This window comes from Zootoca vivipara, chromosome 2 (assembly GCF_963506605.1).
Source record: "Zootoca vivipara chromosome 2, rZooViv1.1, whole genome shotgun sequence".
NCBI lineage: Eukaryota > Metazoa > Chordata > Lepidosauria > Squamata > Lacertidae > Zootoca > Zootoca vivipara.
In genome coordinates, this window is record NC_083277.1 from 35112179 (window position 1) to 35128526 (window position 16348).

The following is a 16348-nucleotide window of genomic DNA, read 5'->3' on the forward strand; positions in this document are numbered from 1 at the left end:
GATAGGATGCTTAGTAGAATACCTCCCCAATATACCAGTATTTCACTCTGCTGGAATGCTATAACAGATATTGAATAATTTATTATTATGTGGGGTGCAGGTGGCACTGTGGGTTAAACCACTGAGCCTAGGGTTTGCCGATCAGAAGGTTGGCGGTTCAAATCCCTGTGATGGGGTGAACTCCCGTTACTCGGTCCCTGCTCCTGCCAACCTAGCAGTTCGAAAGCACGTCAAAGTGCAAGTAGATAAATAGGTACCGCTCCAAGCGGGAAGGTAAACGGCGTTTCCGTGCGCTGCTCTGGTTCGCCAGAAGCGGCTTTGACATGCTGGCCACATGACCCAGAAGCTGTACGCCGGCTCCCTCGGCTAATAATAATAATAATAATAATAATAATAATAATAATTTATTATTTATACCCCGCCCATCTGGCTGGGTTTCCCCAGCCACTCTGGGCGGCTTCCAACAGAAAATGAAATAAATTAATCTATTAAACATTAAAAGCCTCCCTAAACAGGGCTGCCTTCAGATAACGCGAGATGAGCGCCGCAACCCCAGAGTCGGTCACGACTGGACTTAATGGTCAGGGTCCCTTTACCTAAAATGAAATATAGTTTGATAGCATCCTTGTTTCACTCACCTGAGGCATTTATGCATGGGAAATATATTTCAGCAATATCCAGGGCACATGCATACATGTTAAACTCAGGCTGGACTCTACACATCTGCAATGCTAGTTAGGTACTAACAATGTGAACACCTCAAATGTTGAGAGTGATGCCAATAGCCAAAGGTTCCCTCGGACAGCACATTCTTCATACTCTTTCAGTAAATAATGCTTGTAATTCCTATGTTAGAACCACAACACGGAAGTGAAGAAATGGGTGTCACTATGCTGACATGCCTTTCCATTGACATTAGTGCCTATGCAGCATGAGCTATGGATGCCAAAGGGTGATTTCCTAAGAATGATTTGTGGATGGGAGGAGCAACAACATATAAGGAGTCTGGCAGAGCTCGTACCAGTGTTTTGCCTCACTGTGCCATCCCTGGTGCCATTTGCAGTCGGGCTGTAGGAATGGTGCAAGCAGAATTATATATGTGATGAACTTTGTTAAATCCTTTGCTGATGCAAGAACCACCATCCAATTTGTTCCTGCCAATCAGCTGAAGCCGTGCTATTCTCCCTGTCCTCCCACAGTGAAAAATGTTCCATTCTAGCAGGTTTCTCACTTATTACCCTGTTTCTCATATTTTAAGACATACCCATAAAATAAGCCATAGCAGGATTTTTAAGCATTCAAGGAATATAAGCCATACCCCGAAAATAAGACATAGTGATAGGCGCAGCAGCAATGCCGGCCACGGCAGGAGGAGGAGGAAAAAAACAAGACATCCCTTGAAAATAAGCCATAGTGGTTTTTTTTGAGGAAAAAATAAATATAAGACATGTCTTATAATATGAGAAACACGGTAGTTTTAAACACATATTTTAAAGACTGAGAAAACTATTGTAAGGAAGTGTGCTGAAAGTGTAATGAATGGATGAATGTCCACGGGCAGAAACTGCGTGCTGATTTTGAAATATATAATGAGATAATCCCTGTGGATATTCAGTTTTGGGGAGCCCATAAATTTCATGAATTCTTATTTCACAAGTTATTTGAATGCTAAAATTGTCCATCACTCTTCGCTTAAAGACACAGACCTGTTTATTTTACAGTGGAGCCTCGGTTTATGAACACCTCGGTTTACGAATTTTCAGTTTACGAATGCCGTGGACCCGTCTGGAACGGATTAATTCACTTTCCATTACTTTCAATGGGAAAGTTTGCTTCAGTTTATGAACAGACTTCCGGAACCAATTGTGTTCATAAACCGAGGTACCACTGTACTAGAGTGTCTGTGCACTTATGCACATCCTTCCTGTTGTGAAAAAAGGTGTTGTCGTTTCATTAGTTTGCAGGAGCCTCTTTTGGCATTCCTTGAGCTACACAATTAATATTGCATAGAAGAGGAAGTGTGGATGAATATGCTTGTCCCATCCCTCTGTTGCCATTCCTCTTGCCCTCCACGAGTTGGTGGGATAGTGGCTGCACTGGGAGCCTGCTCTAATCCATGTAGGAGCATCACACATTTTAGAATGCTAATTTTCAATGCAGTGCTTGAGCATGCTCATTCTCCCTTCCTTGTCCGTACAATGCTAATTGCACGGAAAAAGTCTGAAGAAGGCTAGGATGTTTATAATTACGTCTTGCTTTTCTGTGCTCTTTATTGATATTGCTTTAGTGCTGGGGTATTGCTAAAGACTGAGCTATTGCACTCCTTCCTTGTTCCGTGCAATTAGCTTGATTCCACAGCATCTTGTGTAATGTCATTGTTTTTCTTTTCTCTGTTTCACCGATCAACTGTTTGGAAAGTTGTGGCAATATTTGAACACTTATCTGATATGGCAATTGTGCCTTTTTTTGCTTTAGGAAATGAAAACCATGGACATTCCTTGCAACCCTCCTATTACGGGGGAGAAGTTGCCTTCCCAAGTGCAATCATACCCATACTTGCTTAACCATTGGGAAGGAAATTAAGATAGGGGTATTTTCTTCTATATGAAATGTACTGTAGCTAAATGCCCATAGACCTTTTTGTATAGATTATTCTAGAGGGAAGTAATTAGCACTGAAATTACCATGGCGATAGAATGAGGAGTGAAATGTGTTGTAAAATCAAGATTAAAAATAAATTTCCAGGAGAAGTAATTCTACGTTTTGCATTTAGGAAGACATAAAATATACTATATATCACATTCATGGAAGCTTTAATCAATTTAGGATTGCCATATTTCAAAAAAGTAAAAGCCAGGACAATAAAAAAAAAAGTTGAGCAATTTTGTTGAACAAAATCCAGATGTATGGCAGCCCTGATCAATGTTGTTGCCCTTAGGTGTCAAACAAACTAAAGGGTTAAGAGATTTACAGTACAATCTTCTGTTTGAATGTCCAAAATGTTTTGGATCCTACTTTGATGCTTCAGATAGAAGATCATCACAAACTGATTTGGGCAACACCTAGTCTGCCTTGGATTGGAAAAGCCTGAAACTACAGATGTCTCCCCATTCTCTTCCCTTCTGAGGTGCAGCTTAAGACAGCTTTCTATATTCAAGCCTTTAAGGGGCAGAGGACACAAGCCTCATGCGCCTCCTTTTCCATAGCTGCACTCTGACTGCCTGGAACTTATCCCTTCCTAGTATAAGTTGCCGGCAAGCATCACTTTTAACAGAGAGGTGGTACCCTGTTCTCTCTGCACTGGCAGCCAGTGAGAGGGTACAGGGAGGACTCAGGTTGTGGGCATTTGGTGGAACTCTGCATACCAGGTTAGGGAGTTGGTGTCAGTACCAGATAATGCATCCTTGATTTTGAAATCACACAGCTGCTTCCTAACTATATCAAATTGTGCAGCTGATTGTACCAGTTTAACTTCCAAAGCCAGGAAACAATGGAAAGCGAGACTGAAAGCATCCTTATGAGGCAGCGCTCAACTTCCAGTTATGGGGATTCGTTGTTCTAGCTCGTTAAGCAACCTTTCTCTGCCTGCTATTGTTCCCAAGTGAATAAGTATCACTTTGACTTTCCTTCTCTCTCTCCTCCCCCCCTTTATATTTGTGTAAATTATAAATGTTTCTCTCTGCAGGCATATCCTTGCAGCAGCAAAAAGGGCTGATCAAGTTGGCCATTTTCTTTGGGTGGCATCAGACACTTGGGGCTCCAAAATAAACCCAGTAATTCAGCAGGAAGATGTCGCCGAGGGAGCCATCACCATTCTGCCCAAGCGTGCAACGATAGAAGGTAAGGGCTTCGCTCTCTGGTTTCACTTGTTTTACATGTAGACTGTGAACCTAACTTCATGTTAAACAGTTGTCTCATATATTGTAAGTTTCAGATTCGTAAACCCAGTGCAGCTGAATTTAAGAGAAGCCATCTTCCTAACTGTGTAGGCTGCTGTTACAAAAATCTTTATAGGCATGCAGGCTGTTCTCTGTATCACCTCTGTTAGCGAGCAACAGGCATCATGGGACTTCCATGGAGTACACAAATGCTTCTCTGACAATGATGGCTGGTAGCCCTGTAAAATGACAGCAGTAAAATATTCCGAACCAAGGCGAATGCTTGTGAAATGCAGCGTCAGTTATCGGCAGCCAGCAAGATGTTCCTGTCTTTTGCAACCTCCACAGCAGATCCTGCCAACTTTATGATATTATAGGGATGCTGTAGGAGCTTAACGCTCTCATTTGTTTGTTGATCAAGCAAGGCGCACTCCCACCCGCCCACTGAGGGCCAACTCTGACTGGCAGTGGCTCGGTAGGGATTTAGACAAATCCTTGTCTGGAGACGCATAGTTTCAAACATGGGATATTCTGCATGCAAACCATGTGCTCCATTGCTGAGCTCTAGCTCATCCTTGTTCTATTAGCACCCTTCAAGAATCAATAGGCTTCCTGATTGGTATTCATATACATTTTAAATATGAAAACCTCTTTCTTAAGGAGATGCTGTGTAAAGAGAAAAAGTGTTCTCTGTTGATACAGGGCTTTGTGCCTGTTGCATTTTAGGCCATCTCTGCAAAGACCCTGGAAGATGAGTTTCGCACATTAAGTTGACATCTGGTGTCTTTCTTCATTCCGATGAAATCAAATATTTGTATCCCTTTTTACGAAGTTCACGCTGCTAATATACTCCTTGTTCCTTCTAAGAGTTATAAGGAAATCTGGTCTGAAAGTGTTCTGTCCAGCACTGTGCAATTGGAAGGCAAGCTGGCACAATGGTTCTTTCCCTTCTCCTCCTTCCCCACTGCAGCTCCATCCACTCCAAAAAAAGCCTCTTCAGAGAACATTGGGGGGGGGGAGAGACTACAATTGACTTAGACATGGGGAGAAAGTGGGGCTGTGAAGAATGTGACCATTCTGGTCAGGCAACCTTCAAAGACTCCTGCCTTTGCAATTGTTCCCTTGCAGGTCTGGAAGCAATTGTGGCATGTGATGCCCTCCAGAAAATGTTGGACTATAATTCTCATAAAGAGCTGGCAGGAGTTGGACTCCAACAACATCTGCACACAGGCTAGTACCTAGTTTCTGAATGTAGGGCTTTCCTTATAACATGGACTACTGCACAGACAGATGTCTGCATCATGTCCCCTTGTTCAGTTCACAAGAACGTGATTGACAATTGCACATACAGCCATGTGCTTGGCATGACTACCTATGTCCTGGGGGCACTGTGTGCAATGCCAGGGCATATCCTATCATATCCTATCAAGTCTGTCATTAGAAGCAGATGCAGCTTACGCATGGATACCTTTCTAGAGACAGGAAAGGATGAATTGCTTGCTTTGGAGGGAGGCTGCGCAGAATCTCCAAAATCCAGTTGTGTGCAAGGGCGGGTTGCATCCCATAATGAACACTCACATCATATATTGTGGGTGCCCTTTGTGAGATCGCGTGTGCTGCTACAGTTCCCAGGGAACTTGCTAGTAGAAGGGGGCTGGCCTGCTTCTCAGTGTATTATTCAGAGGTTCACGCCCAGCCTCAGTATTAAGTTTCATTGCTGGGAGGTGGGGCCAGCCCCATTATAAATAGGGGGAGGAGCCGGTATTAGCCAGGCAGACAGCTCTGGAGATTCACCCTCCCTACCCTCCCTTATTTAATGTTTTCTTGTTTGCTGGTTAACTTTTGCCCCCTGTTTGGCGGGCGCTGCTACGGTCTATGATTGGTTGCTGTTGAAGGACCGGGAAGAAATTTTCCTGCATTGGCAGGTTTTGTCTTCACCGTAACAATTGGTTACAACTTGGGCGATTATCGCCTTGGGTGGAATCCTTTAGTCTTTTCTTCCCTATAATGGGGGGAGGGGGGTGAAGTGTTGATTCACCCCCCTGCGGCAGCGATTCCAGGGTCCCCACTTAAAGGGATTACATAAATGGGTGTCACTGGCCATACACTGAAAGGTTGTCAGTGAACTCCCCTTCGTGCGGGGATATGGGCTCGGCTGCCTGCCTACACTTATGTCGCGCAGAGCACCACCATATCCCATGATGTGCCCCAGTTCCCCCAGCTGAGGGGCTGGGAGGGATACACGCCCAAGGCCTAAGCCAAGGTCTTCCTACATTTGGAAGTTTAATAAAGTTGTGGCCTAATTTTAATTCCATAACGTTGTCAGAGTCTTTATTTCCTTTCCCATGATCCCTGGGGGCTGGGGCTGTCATGGCGGGTCACGCAAACGATCTTTGTTCAGCTGGTATGTAAACGGTTACTAACTTGGATGTAGAAGCTCCAGTCTCAATGCGGCCGTGGTGTCTTATTCTAGGCCAATTGTGGATCCTTATTTGATAATACACTGTGATAAGATCTTAGGGCACAGTGTGTTAATTAGAGGGTGTCCATCACATTTATGTAAGACTGTTTATTTGGTAAGACTGTTGCTGCTTCCCCCCCTCTCTTTTTTTGCTTCCACTGCCTTATCATTTATCCGTTTCAGATTCATAAATTAGACTGCCATGTTTCTCTCTTATCATTAGATTATACATCAAACTGAAATGAGAAGAGACATTTTAATGTCATCTCTGTTATCTCGTAGCATAGAACAACTGCTCCCCAAAGACTGCTAGTGAATGTGTATATACCAAAGGAGGAAGCTTTGCCTACCATGAAACATAAGAGCTCCTCCATTTGCAGTGATAGGTTTTAATTATTTTGTTCAAAGAGGTTGTTTGAGTTTATTGTAGTTTATCTGAGGCTCCAGCTGCTGTGCCCCCACTGCACTCCCTTATGCCTTGCCCCTCTCCCCAGCAGCTGGCAGCAAGGTGCAGGGTTGGGAAGCCAGATCAGCATTGCTGGGTGGGTTGCCATTCACATGGGGATATTTCCAGTGAAGTTCCATGGGAACGTGAATCTTTGCAGTGACTTTTTCTAAAAGAGTTTTTTGCTGATAATGTGAGACTTGTTGTTAAATGTGCGATACTTCTGACCTCCTCTATTCGCACTTAGAAAGAAAAAAATAGAATACCGAGGAGACTTGCTGTCTCGCTTAGGCTGCACATGTCTCTGCACCAGTTTTACATAAAAAATCAAGTTCTTACACAAGTTTTTTTTTTTAAAAAAAATCCATGCTGGGTTGTCCATAGTGTATCATAGTGTGAATGAGAGGGAGGCAAGCTGTTATTCTTTCTTTCTTTTCTGTTGGCAGGGTGTGTGGCTCTCTGACTCTTTCTCTATTAAAGTTGTGTTTGTGTTTGTATAATTTATTTCTCTAAGTATAAGCTACATCAGGGGTCAAGGCTGAAAGGAAGGGTGAGTTTAAAAAAAAATCCTTCCAGTAGCACCTTAGAGACCAACTAAGTCTCTAAGGTGCTACTGGAAGGAATTTTTTTTGTTTGTTTCAACTACGGCAGCCCAACACGGCTACCTACCTGTAACTGTTCTCTCAATGTTGCTGTATTCTAAGAAACAATGGGCAGTATTCAACCTAAATATTGCACCAGCACAAGGTTTAGCACTAGTGCAATGAGATTTCCCCATTCTTCCCCAGGCATACCCTGTGCCATCCCCAAATCTGCTCTGGAGTATTGGGCAGAAACTGATTGAGGAAGCTCATGGAGAAACAAATTTAAGTGTTGCATAGTGAGTGGAGAGGGGGAGAATGTTCTACTGCACAAGGAGAAATCCTTGCGCTGATGGGATGTTCACCTTAGCACTGCATTGAACACAACCCCACTCCTTTCCCAAGGATAACCTTCCAGATCAATGCTGTTACAGCAAACAGACCTTTCATTCATTCATTCATTCATTCATTCAATATCCTGCCCTTTCCACTAAGAAGCTCAAGGCAGTGTACATGGTTCTTCCCTCCTGATTTTATCCTCACAACAGCCCTGTGAGGTCAGTTAGACTGAGAGACAGTGGTTGTCCCAAGGTCACCCTTTGTGAGCTTTGTGACTGAGTGGGGATCTGAACCCTGGTCTTCCAAGTCCAAATCTGGCACTCTAACCACACAGGTCGATGTATGTAGTTTTGCACTCAAATTATGGAAATTAGAATGAGGAGAATGACTTTTAAGGCAGAGAGACACTTGAACTTTCTCAAAGGTGTTGACTACGTTGAACCAATGAACATTCCTCAAAAGGCCCTTTGTCGGTTCAGTTTGTCAGGGATGTTCTGGATACTTTGTTGTTCAATGTCTTTATGAAAGACTTGGATGACAGAATTGAGGGGATGCTCATCAGATTTGTAGATGACACCAACCTGGGAGAGGTAGCTAATGCAGGAGACAGAATCGGGTTTCAACATGACCTTAACAGATTGGAAAACTGGTCCAAATTTAACACACTGAATTTAAATAGGGACAAATGTCAGGTCCTGCACTTAGGCAGGAATAATGGGGGACACCTGACCTGTACATGTGAAAAGGATCTAGGGATCTTAGTAGACCACAAGCTTGACATGAATCAACAGTGTGATACAGCAGCCAAAAAAGCTAATGCTATTCTAGGATGCACCCACAGAAGTCTAGTGTCCTGTTCTGCCTTGGTCAGACCACTCAGAGCACTGAGTCCAGTTCTGGACACCACAATTTAAGAAGTAAGTAAGTAAAACTTTAATACGGTCAAAGACCAGCAAAATTTAAGGAGGATTTTGACAATCCAGAACTTGTGCAGAGGTGAGTACCAAGGTGTTCAGGTGTCTCGAAACCAAGCATTATGAGGAACAGTTGAGGGACTTGAGGGCGTTTAGCCTGGAGAAGAGGGGACTGAGAGGAGATATAATAGCATTCTTCCAATATGCAAAGGGTTATCACATGGAAGATGGAGCAAGCTTGTTTCCTCCTGCTGTGGAGGGTAGGACCCAAACCAATGGCCTTAAGTAACAAGACAGGAGGTTCCTATCAGGAAGAACTTTCTGGTAGTAAGAGCTTTTTGACAGGGGAGCAGAGGTTTTTAAGTAGAGGTTGGATGACCGTCTGTCATGGATGCTTTAGTTGAGATGCCTGCATTGCAGGGGCTGGGCTAGGGACCCATGTGATCCCTCCCAACTCACCAATTCCATGATTCTATCAACCTGCATAGTCATTTGTCATGATTTCTGTCTGAGCTGCTCGCTGAGGGGTGGGAGGGGGTTGTTTAGCAATGACTAGTCACATCTGCCTATCATTGTCAATAGTTCTGTGTTAGGGTTTCTTTGTAGGGGGTGGGCTGTAATTCCTGCCCTCCCCAGGGAAAGAACTTAGCCTATTTTGTCATCCTATACCACTGCCTGTGTAAATTGGGTCCCCAAGAAGTAATGATCTAACTTAACAATGCTTGTGGGACAACTATATGTTTGCCACAGTCCCAAAGGTACAGATTATGTGAATTAAACCCTTTGAGCTTACATCAGTCTTAATATAGTCTGGTCTTGTTTGATGTAATTACAGTGAAGGATAAAGTCAGATCTTATTTGCAAAGGACAAGCAATGTGCTTATATAATAATCACTTTATAAAAGGTTGCATTTAAAAGGTGTTTAATCAGAGCTCTTTGATATTGATAAGCAATAAACAGTACCCATGTTTAAGCAACAAAAATCAATAAAAGAGAATTGCATTTTCTTCAAACGGTCGTTTCAAAGCTTATTTAGGCAAAATAAAACGAAAGTAGTGAAAATCATTCAATGAGTTGTTGTTGTTTTGTATTGAAGCCTCTTAGGGGAGGCAGTTACCCCAAAGGCAGCTTATACATCTTTTATTTTATTTTTATTTTTTTAAAAAAAGGTTGTTAAAACAAAAACAAAATAAAATCACCCTTGTGATTTGTCCTATATGAAGCAAATGGGAAAAGATTAGAATTTATTTTCTCTGGCCGTGTTCAGTAGAATCTAAGGTCACAAGGAAATGTTGTGTCAGGGCAATGAGGGCTTTGTTGTGAATTTCTGTGTGTGGATATGAAGTGTGGAGACCTGGGCACATGTGTGTAGAATGAAAACAGGACTAACAATGTTTGTGCAGATTCCTGAGAGAAAATAAAAGGAGTATACTGACAGGTCCAATGGCAGGAAGCTGGAAGGGGAAGGAAGAGCTCTTCCTACTTTAATCTTGTATTTATTACCTTGCCTTTTTGCCAACACTATCCAAAAATGAAATGCATAAAATGACTAGACAGAACAGTAAATCCTGGGATTTTTACAGTTCTTGGTTTTTATTGTTTTATTTTGTTTCATCGCCCTCAGTTTTTTTTGTGTGTTTTTCTTTTGTTCTCTATTCTTGCTGCTTTTTTATAGAGGTTTTTACCTTGTTTTAAGGGAAGGGGTCAGGGCTGCCCGGGAGGGGGTCCCAGCCAACAAAATGGCTGGGGCAGATTCCACAGGGGGGGATGCACAGGGGGGATGCCAGGTCAATGATAAATAAGACCACTGCCATCCACGACCTGATTGTGGATGGAGGATTTGACCTGGCATGTGTGACAGAGACTTGGTTGGATGAAGCAGATGGGCCTGTCCTTGCCGCAGCTTGTCCACCAGGTTTCTCTTACGCACAGCAACCCAGACCATCTGGGCGGGGAAGGACAGCCCCGTGGTTTCCTCCAGAGCTGAGGGCGATGAAACAGTTGCTGAGACGGCTAGAGCGCCGGTGGCGGAAAACTCATTCTGAATCAGACCGGACATGGGCTAGAGCTCAGCTTCGAGCCTACCAAGTGGCAATGGCGATGGTGAAGAGGACCTTCTTCACCGTTTCTATCGCATCTGCAGAAAGCAGCAGCAGAAGACTGTTCCAGGTGGTTCGCAATTCATCCGAACCACCTTCGTCATTGGGGCCTGGTAGGGACCCCAATATCTCCTGCAATGCTTTTGTAAAGTTTTTTTGCAGATAAAGTCGCTCAGATTTGCAGGGAGGTAGACTCCACCGTGGGAGCAGGGCCGGGGCGGGAGAGTGCTGGAGCCCTGTCTAGTCATGTTATATGGGATCAATTCCAATCTGTTACCTCCAAGGATGTGGACAGGCTGCTTGGACGAGTGAAACCGACCACCTGTCTCCTTGATCCTTGTCCCATCCTGGCTAATAAAAGTGAGCCGGGAAGGGCTGGGCAATGGGCTCCGCGGGGTGGTAAATGCTTCCCTCTATGAGGGAGTATTCCCAGACCCGCTGAAAGAGGCAGTCATTAAACCACTTCTTAAAAAAACATACTTAGACCCGGCAAATTTGGCCAATTATCGCCCAGTCTCAAATCTACCATTCTTGGACAAGGTGATCGAGCGAGTGGTTGCTGAACAACTCCAAGCACGCCTGGAGGATGCGGACCATTTGGATCCCTTCCAATCGGGATTCAGGCCTCATCATGGGACTGAAACTGCCTTGGTCGTGCTGGTTGATGATCTCCGGCGGGCTAGGGACAAAGGTGAGAGCTGTTTCCTAGTTCTGCTGGATCTCTCAGCGGCCTTTGATACAATCGACCATAACATCCTTCTGGACCGTCTAGAGGGGTTGGGAGCTGGGGGGGGGGACTGTCATACAGTGGTCACACTCTTTCCTCCTGGGCCATGTTCAGAAAGTGGTGGTGGGGGATGAGTGTTCAGACCCCTGGGCTCTCACTTGTGGAGTGCCGCAGGGTTCTGTCCTCTCCCCCATGCTTTCTAACATCTATATGAAGCCGCTGGGAGAGATCATCAGGGTGTTTGGGATGGGTGTTCATCAGTATGCGGATGACACCCAATTCTATCTCTCTTTTAAATCAGAACCAGTGAAGGCGGTGAAGGTCCTGTGTGAGTGCCTGGAGGCGGTTGGAGGATGGATGGCGGCTAACAGATTGAGGTTGAATCCTGGCAAGACAGAAGTACTGTTTGGGGGGGACAGGGGGCGGGTGGGTGTGGGGGACTCCCTGGTCCTGAATGGGGTCACTGTGCCCCTGAAGGAGCAGGTGCGCAGCCTAGGAGTCATTTTGGACTCACAGCTGTCCATGGAGCCACAGGTTAATTCTGTGTCCAGGGCGGCTGTCTATCAGCTCCATCTGGTACGCAGGCTGTCTCACCAGAGTGGTGCATGCTCTAGTTATCTCCCGCTTGGACTACTGCAATGCGCTCTACGTGGAACTACCTTTGAAGGTGACCTGGAAACTGCAATTAATCCAGAATACAGCCTCAGTCCAGTATACCTGAAGGAGCGTCTCCACCCCCATCGTTTAGCCCGGACACTGAGATCCAGCGCCGAGGGCCTTCTGCCCATTCCTTCACTGTGAGAAGCAAAGCTACAGGGAACCAGGCAGAGGGCCTTTTCGGTGGTAGCACCCACCCATCAGAGGTCAAGGAGATAAACAACTACCTGACATTTAGGAAACACCAAAAGGTAGCCCTGTTTAGGGAAGTTTTTAATCTGTGATATTTTAATGTATTTTGGTATTTGTTGGAAGCCGCCCAGAGTGGTGGGCGAAACCCAGCCAGATGGGTGGGGTATAAATAAATAAATAATAATAATAATCTATGCGAGGAGGAGCAAAACTATCAAGGGTTCACCTGACTTTGAGGGTCTACCTCTGATTTACTTAAGCTATTGCTGATTTCTTTCCATTGCCATCTCTGTTAGCCACCATGGTCTATTTCAGGCATCCCCAAACTTTGGCCCTCCAGATGTTTTGGACCACAATTTCCATTATCTCTGACCACTGGTCCTGTTAGCTAGGGATCATGGGAGTTGTAGGCAAAAACATATGGAGGGCTGCAGTTTGGGGATGCCTGGTCTATTTTCTACTGGTGTTATATTGGCCTTCCCCCTTTGTTCTCCTCACGTGCTGCCACCCATATTTGCATTTATTTTTGTTCCTCTGCCTCATTTTGTGTATTCCAGCACTCTCAACATTTCCTTTACATTAAAGGAAAATATTATGAACATTAAGCACCTCGATTCTTGGACCCGATCCATGATGATGATGATGATGATGATGATGATGATGATTAGGTTGGCACTAGGGTCGGGCCAAGACATTTTGCTGCCTGAGGTCTAAAGAAAGTCCGTGTAAAATAAATAATTAGCCATCATTTTCTTGGGGCTGCAGATAATTTATTAATACCTTTGCTGATATTACCAGTAAGCAAACAAAAAGTTCACAAATATGGGAAAGATTTCAGTGCGCCCCGAATAATACATAATCGTACATACACAGCTATTCATGTTTAATATCTCCTTTTTATTGCTCAGTGGTGTAGCATGGGTTGCCAGTGCCCGGGGCCATGAAGGAGGGGTGGGAAAAGAAGGAGCATGCATTCAAATTAAACTGTCCAACAGCATCCACATCACCCAAAAGATCGCAGCCACAGAGATAAGAAGAGCCATTCTGTTGTCTGGAGAGGTCACTGGTTTGCATGGAGAAGCTGTTTTCAACGGAGCCCAGCAGCAAAAGTGGGTAGCTAGATTCAGGCAGCACCAGGACTTGAATTTTGCACCCCTAACAGTTTTGCACCTGGGGCAACCGCCCTTGTGCCCCCACCCCACCCTACACCACTGTTACATGCTCCATTAATAGACATACACAATTTAAGCACTAATTGGCAAGCCTTTAAACTCACAATCTGCTGGAGAGTATTTAAATATGTCATTTCATCATACTTAATTTGCAGGTCATAGCCTCTCCATCACCATCCCACATAGATATAGCATATAATACAAATAGCTACCTTAGGCTACTTTTTAATTAGTTTTTTAGTATCCCAATGATGACAGGAAAAAATGACAGTGCTTTTAATTTAGTGTGAATGAAGAGGTGACAAGTGATTCTTAAAGATCAGTACATGTAGTCAGATGTTAAGAAGCAGAGGATGGTGTTTTGACCGAGGCTGAAAACAGCTGTAGCATCATAGGAGTAGTAGGGGGTAGGTTCAAAGTAGCCTGGCTGCCCTTTCCTATCTTGCACCAGGCTCTGTTCAAAGCTATTCTGTGGGGTTTGCCAAGTTTAAAGCTGACCTAGGAAAAACTTGATTCCTTCCTTTTGAAACTGCACCACAGTTGATCCAACAGTTGTGCACATACAGTATGCATTCCTACTGCATATGACTGTTCGCTAACATGTTTGGCCATGACATTTCTATGCATTGCTCTAAGCATTTTAAAAGCCAAGACAGCAGCCTCCTGACACATCCTTTGCTCTTTCTTGTTCTTTCACAGCTGCTCCAGTGATGGAAAGCTATGTGTTATGGGGTTATGTCTCCCCCCCACCCTCATCAGCAAAGCCCGAAATGTTTTGTGGCACTAAGAGTAGACGTGGGTAGAAGGGGCAGTGACTTATGGATAGAGGCTTAGCGTTATGTAGATGGCAGTTACATTATTTGACTCATCAGCAATGGTGCCACGTTGAGGCAAGTTGGCAGCGGAATGAAATCGAAGCACAGTTGCCCCATTCCCCACACCACACTGCCTGCCTGTCCACACACACATCATGGGCTCTTGGATTTAATTTGTTTGCTTGTCTAAAAATGGGAAGACCTCCACATTTAAAAATGCATACACATATATAAAACAATCCAGCTCAAGTTCAGCCTAAAATATATATAATAATAATCTAATACTGTAATAATAATTTATTGTTTATACCCCATTCATCTGGCTGGGTTTCCCCAGCCACTCGGGGCAGCTCCCAACAGAATACTATAAACACAATAAAACATCAAACATTAAAAACTTCCCTAAACAGGGCTGCCTTCAGATGTCTTCTAAAAGTCAGATAGTTGTTTATTTCCTTGAATGTTTATGCCTAGACTTTAACCAGAGCCTCCAAAAGAACAGCAGTTTCATAAGTGCATTACAGAGAGTTTTCACTCCTGAAATTCTCTGATTTGGTCTTTGCTGTACTTTCATCAGTAGAATCTATTGATATTGCAGATCAAAGTTAATCTTGTTTTTTTAACCATTCTCTTCTATTGTTCATATCATAGTTTAATTCTTGCATTTGTATGGTGCACTTTTAAAGAATCCCTACTTATCATAAAATGAAGCCAAGAAGTGGGAGCTAGTAAAGGTAAAGTTAAAGGGACCCCTGACCGTTAGGTCCAGTTGTGGACGACTCTGGAGTTGCGGCGCTCATCTCGCTTTACTGGCCAAGGGAGCCGGCATACAGCTTCCGGGTCATGTGGCCAGCATGACTAAGCCACTTCTGGTGAACCAGAGCAACACACGGAAACACCGTTTACCTTCCCGCCGGTACCTATTTATCTACTGAGCTGGGACTGAGCAATGGGAGCTCACCCCCGTCCTAGGGATTCGAACCGCTGACCTTCTGATCGGCAAGCCCTAGGCTCTGTGGTTTAGACCACAGGAAAAACAAAAACGCACGACATTGGAAATAAACTGTTTGTTTTCAGTGAGCTTTGAACTATAACATCAGGGATGTGCCTTAAATCCATGGTCTTCCTCTTGATGGTCAAGTTGCTCCCAGTCCTGGGATCAACACACACCAGTAACAAACACTTCTCTTGCCTCTCCTTTCCTTGCCACCCAAACAGTTGGCAAATGGAGGCCTGCAGCTTTTGTTTAGATCCCATTGCTAATTGGTATTGAATATGTTTTGTTTTGTTTTGTTTTGTTTTAGGGAATACTCTTCTTTCCCGCTACACAAGACCATTCCAAACATTAATTACACAGATATATTAATGTGATAACCCCACTGTATTTTTCTCTTCAAGCAGTGCAGCATACATCTCATTTTTTCCCCTCTCATACACTTCTCCCCCACCCTTGATTTCTCCTATGATAAATGGAAAACCACAGCCGCAATTTAAGATAATTACTGTAATTAAAAATTACACTTATTTCAAACAACAGGGAGGAAAGGATTTAAATCTAAACAGAGTCTTCAGATTTAAAGATGAGGATTTCAGAGCCAGGTCCTGTCTCTCTTACCACTTATTTAGAGGGAGTTGCTAAGAAACTTAATGTCTTGAAGGAAAAGAGCATAGTCACTGCCACCTAAGCTCTTGTCACATTTTGTATGGACTACTGTAATGTACACTTGTGGGAGTGTCCCTGAACGACAGTATGAAAGCTTCAGATTGCACAATGCAGAGCTGCCTGCCTAAAAATAATAGAATCATAGAGTTGGAAGAGACCACAAGGGTCATCTAGTCCAACCCCCTGAAATGCAGAAATATTTTGCCAAATGTGGGGCTCAGCCCCTCGACCCTAAGTCTCAAGCTCTACCAACTGAGCTATCATGTGTATATGAATATAGAACTAATTCCACCCTGGCTGCCATTATGTTGTCAGTTCAAGGTGCTGATGAAGCTGTGCTCAGTTTCGGCCAAAGGTTCCTCAGGAAACATTTTTCTCCCACTATGAGCCTTCCCAGCTGCAAA

General features: G+C 44.0%; 1 protein-coding gene across 3 annotated transcripts in view; it reads left to right on the plus strand.

Moving 5' to 3' along the window:
• GRM7 (glutamate metabotropic receptor 7) overlaps positions 1 to 16348 on the plus strand; it is a 402109-nt gene that overhangs the window by 205507 nt on the left and 180254 nt on the right. For all 3 annotated transcript variants that reach the window (XM_035108097.2, XM_060271366.1, XM_060271367.1), the window contains exon 4: positions 3686 to 3840. In XM_035108097.2, coding sequence (XP_034963988.1) covers positions 3686 to 3840 — 155 coding nt within the window. The remainder of the gene's footprint in view (positions 1 to 3685; positions 3841 to 16348) is intronic.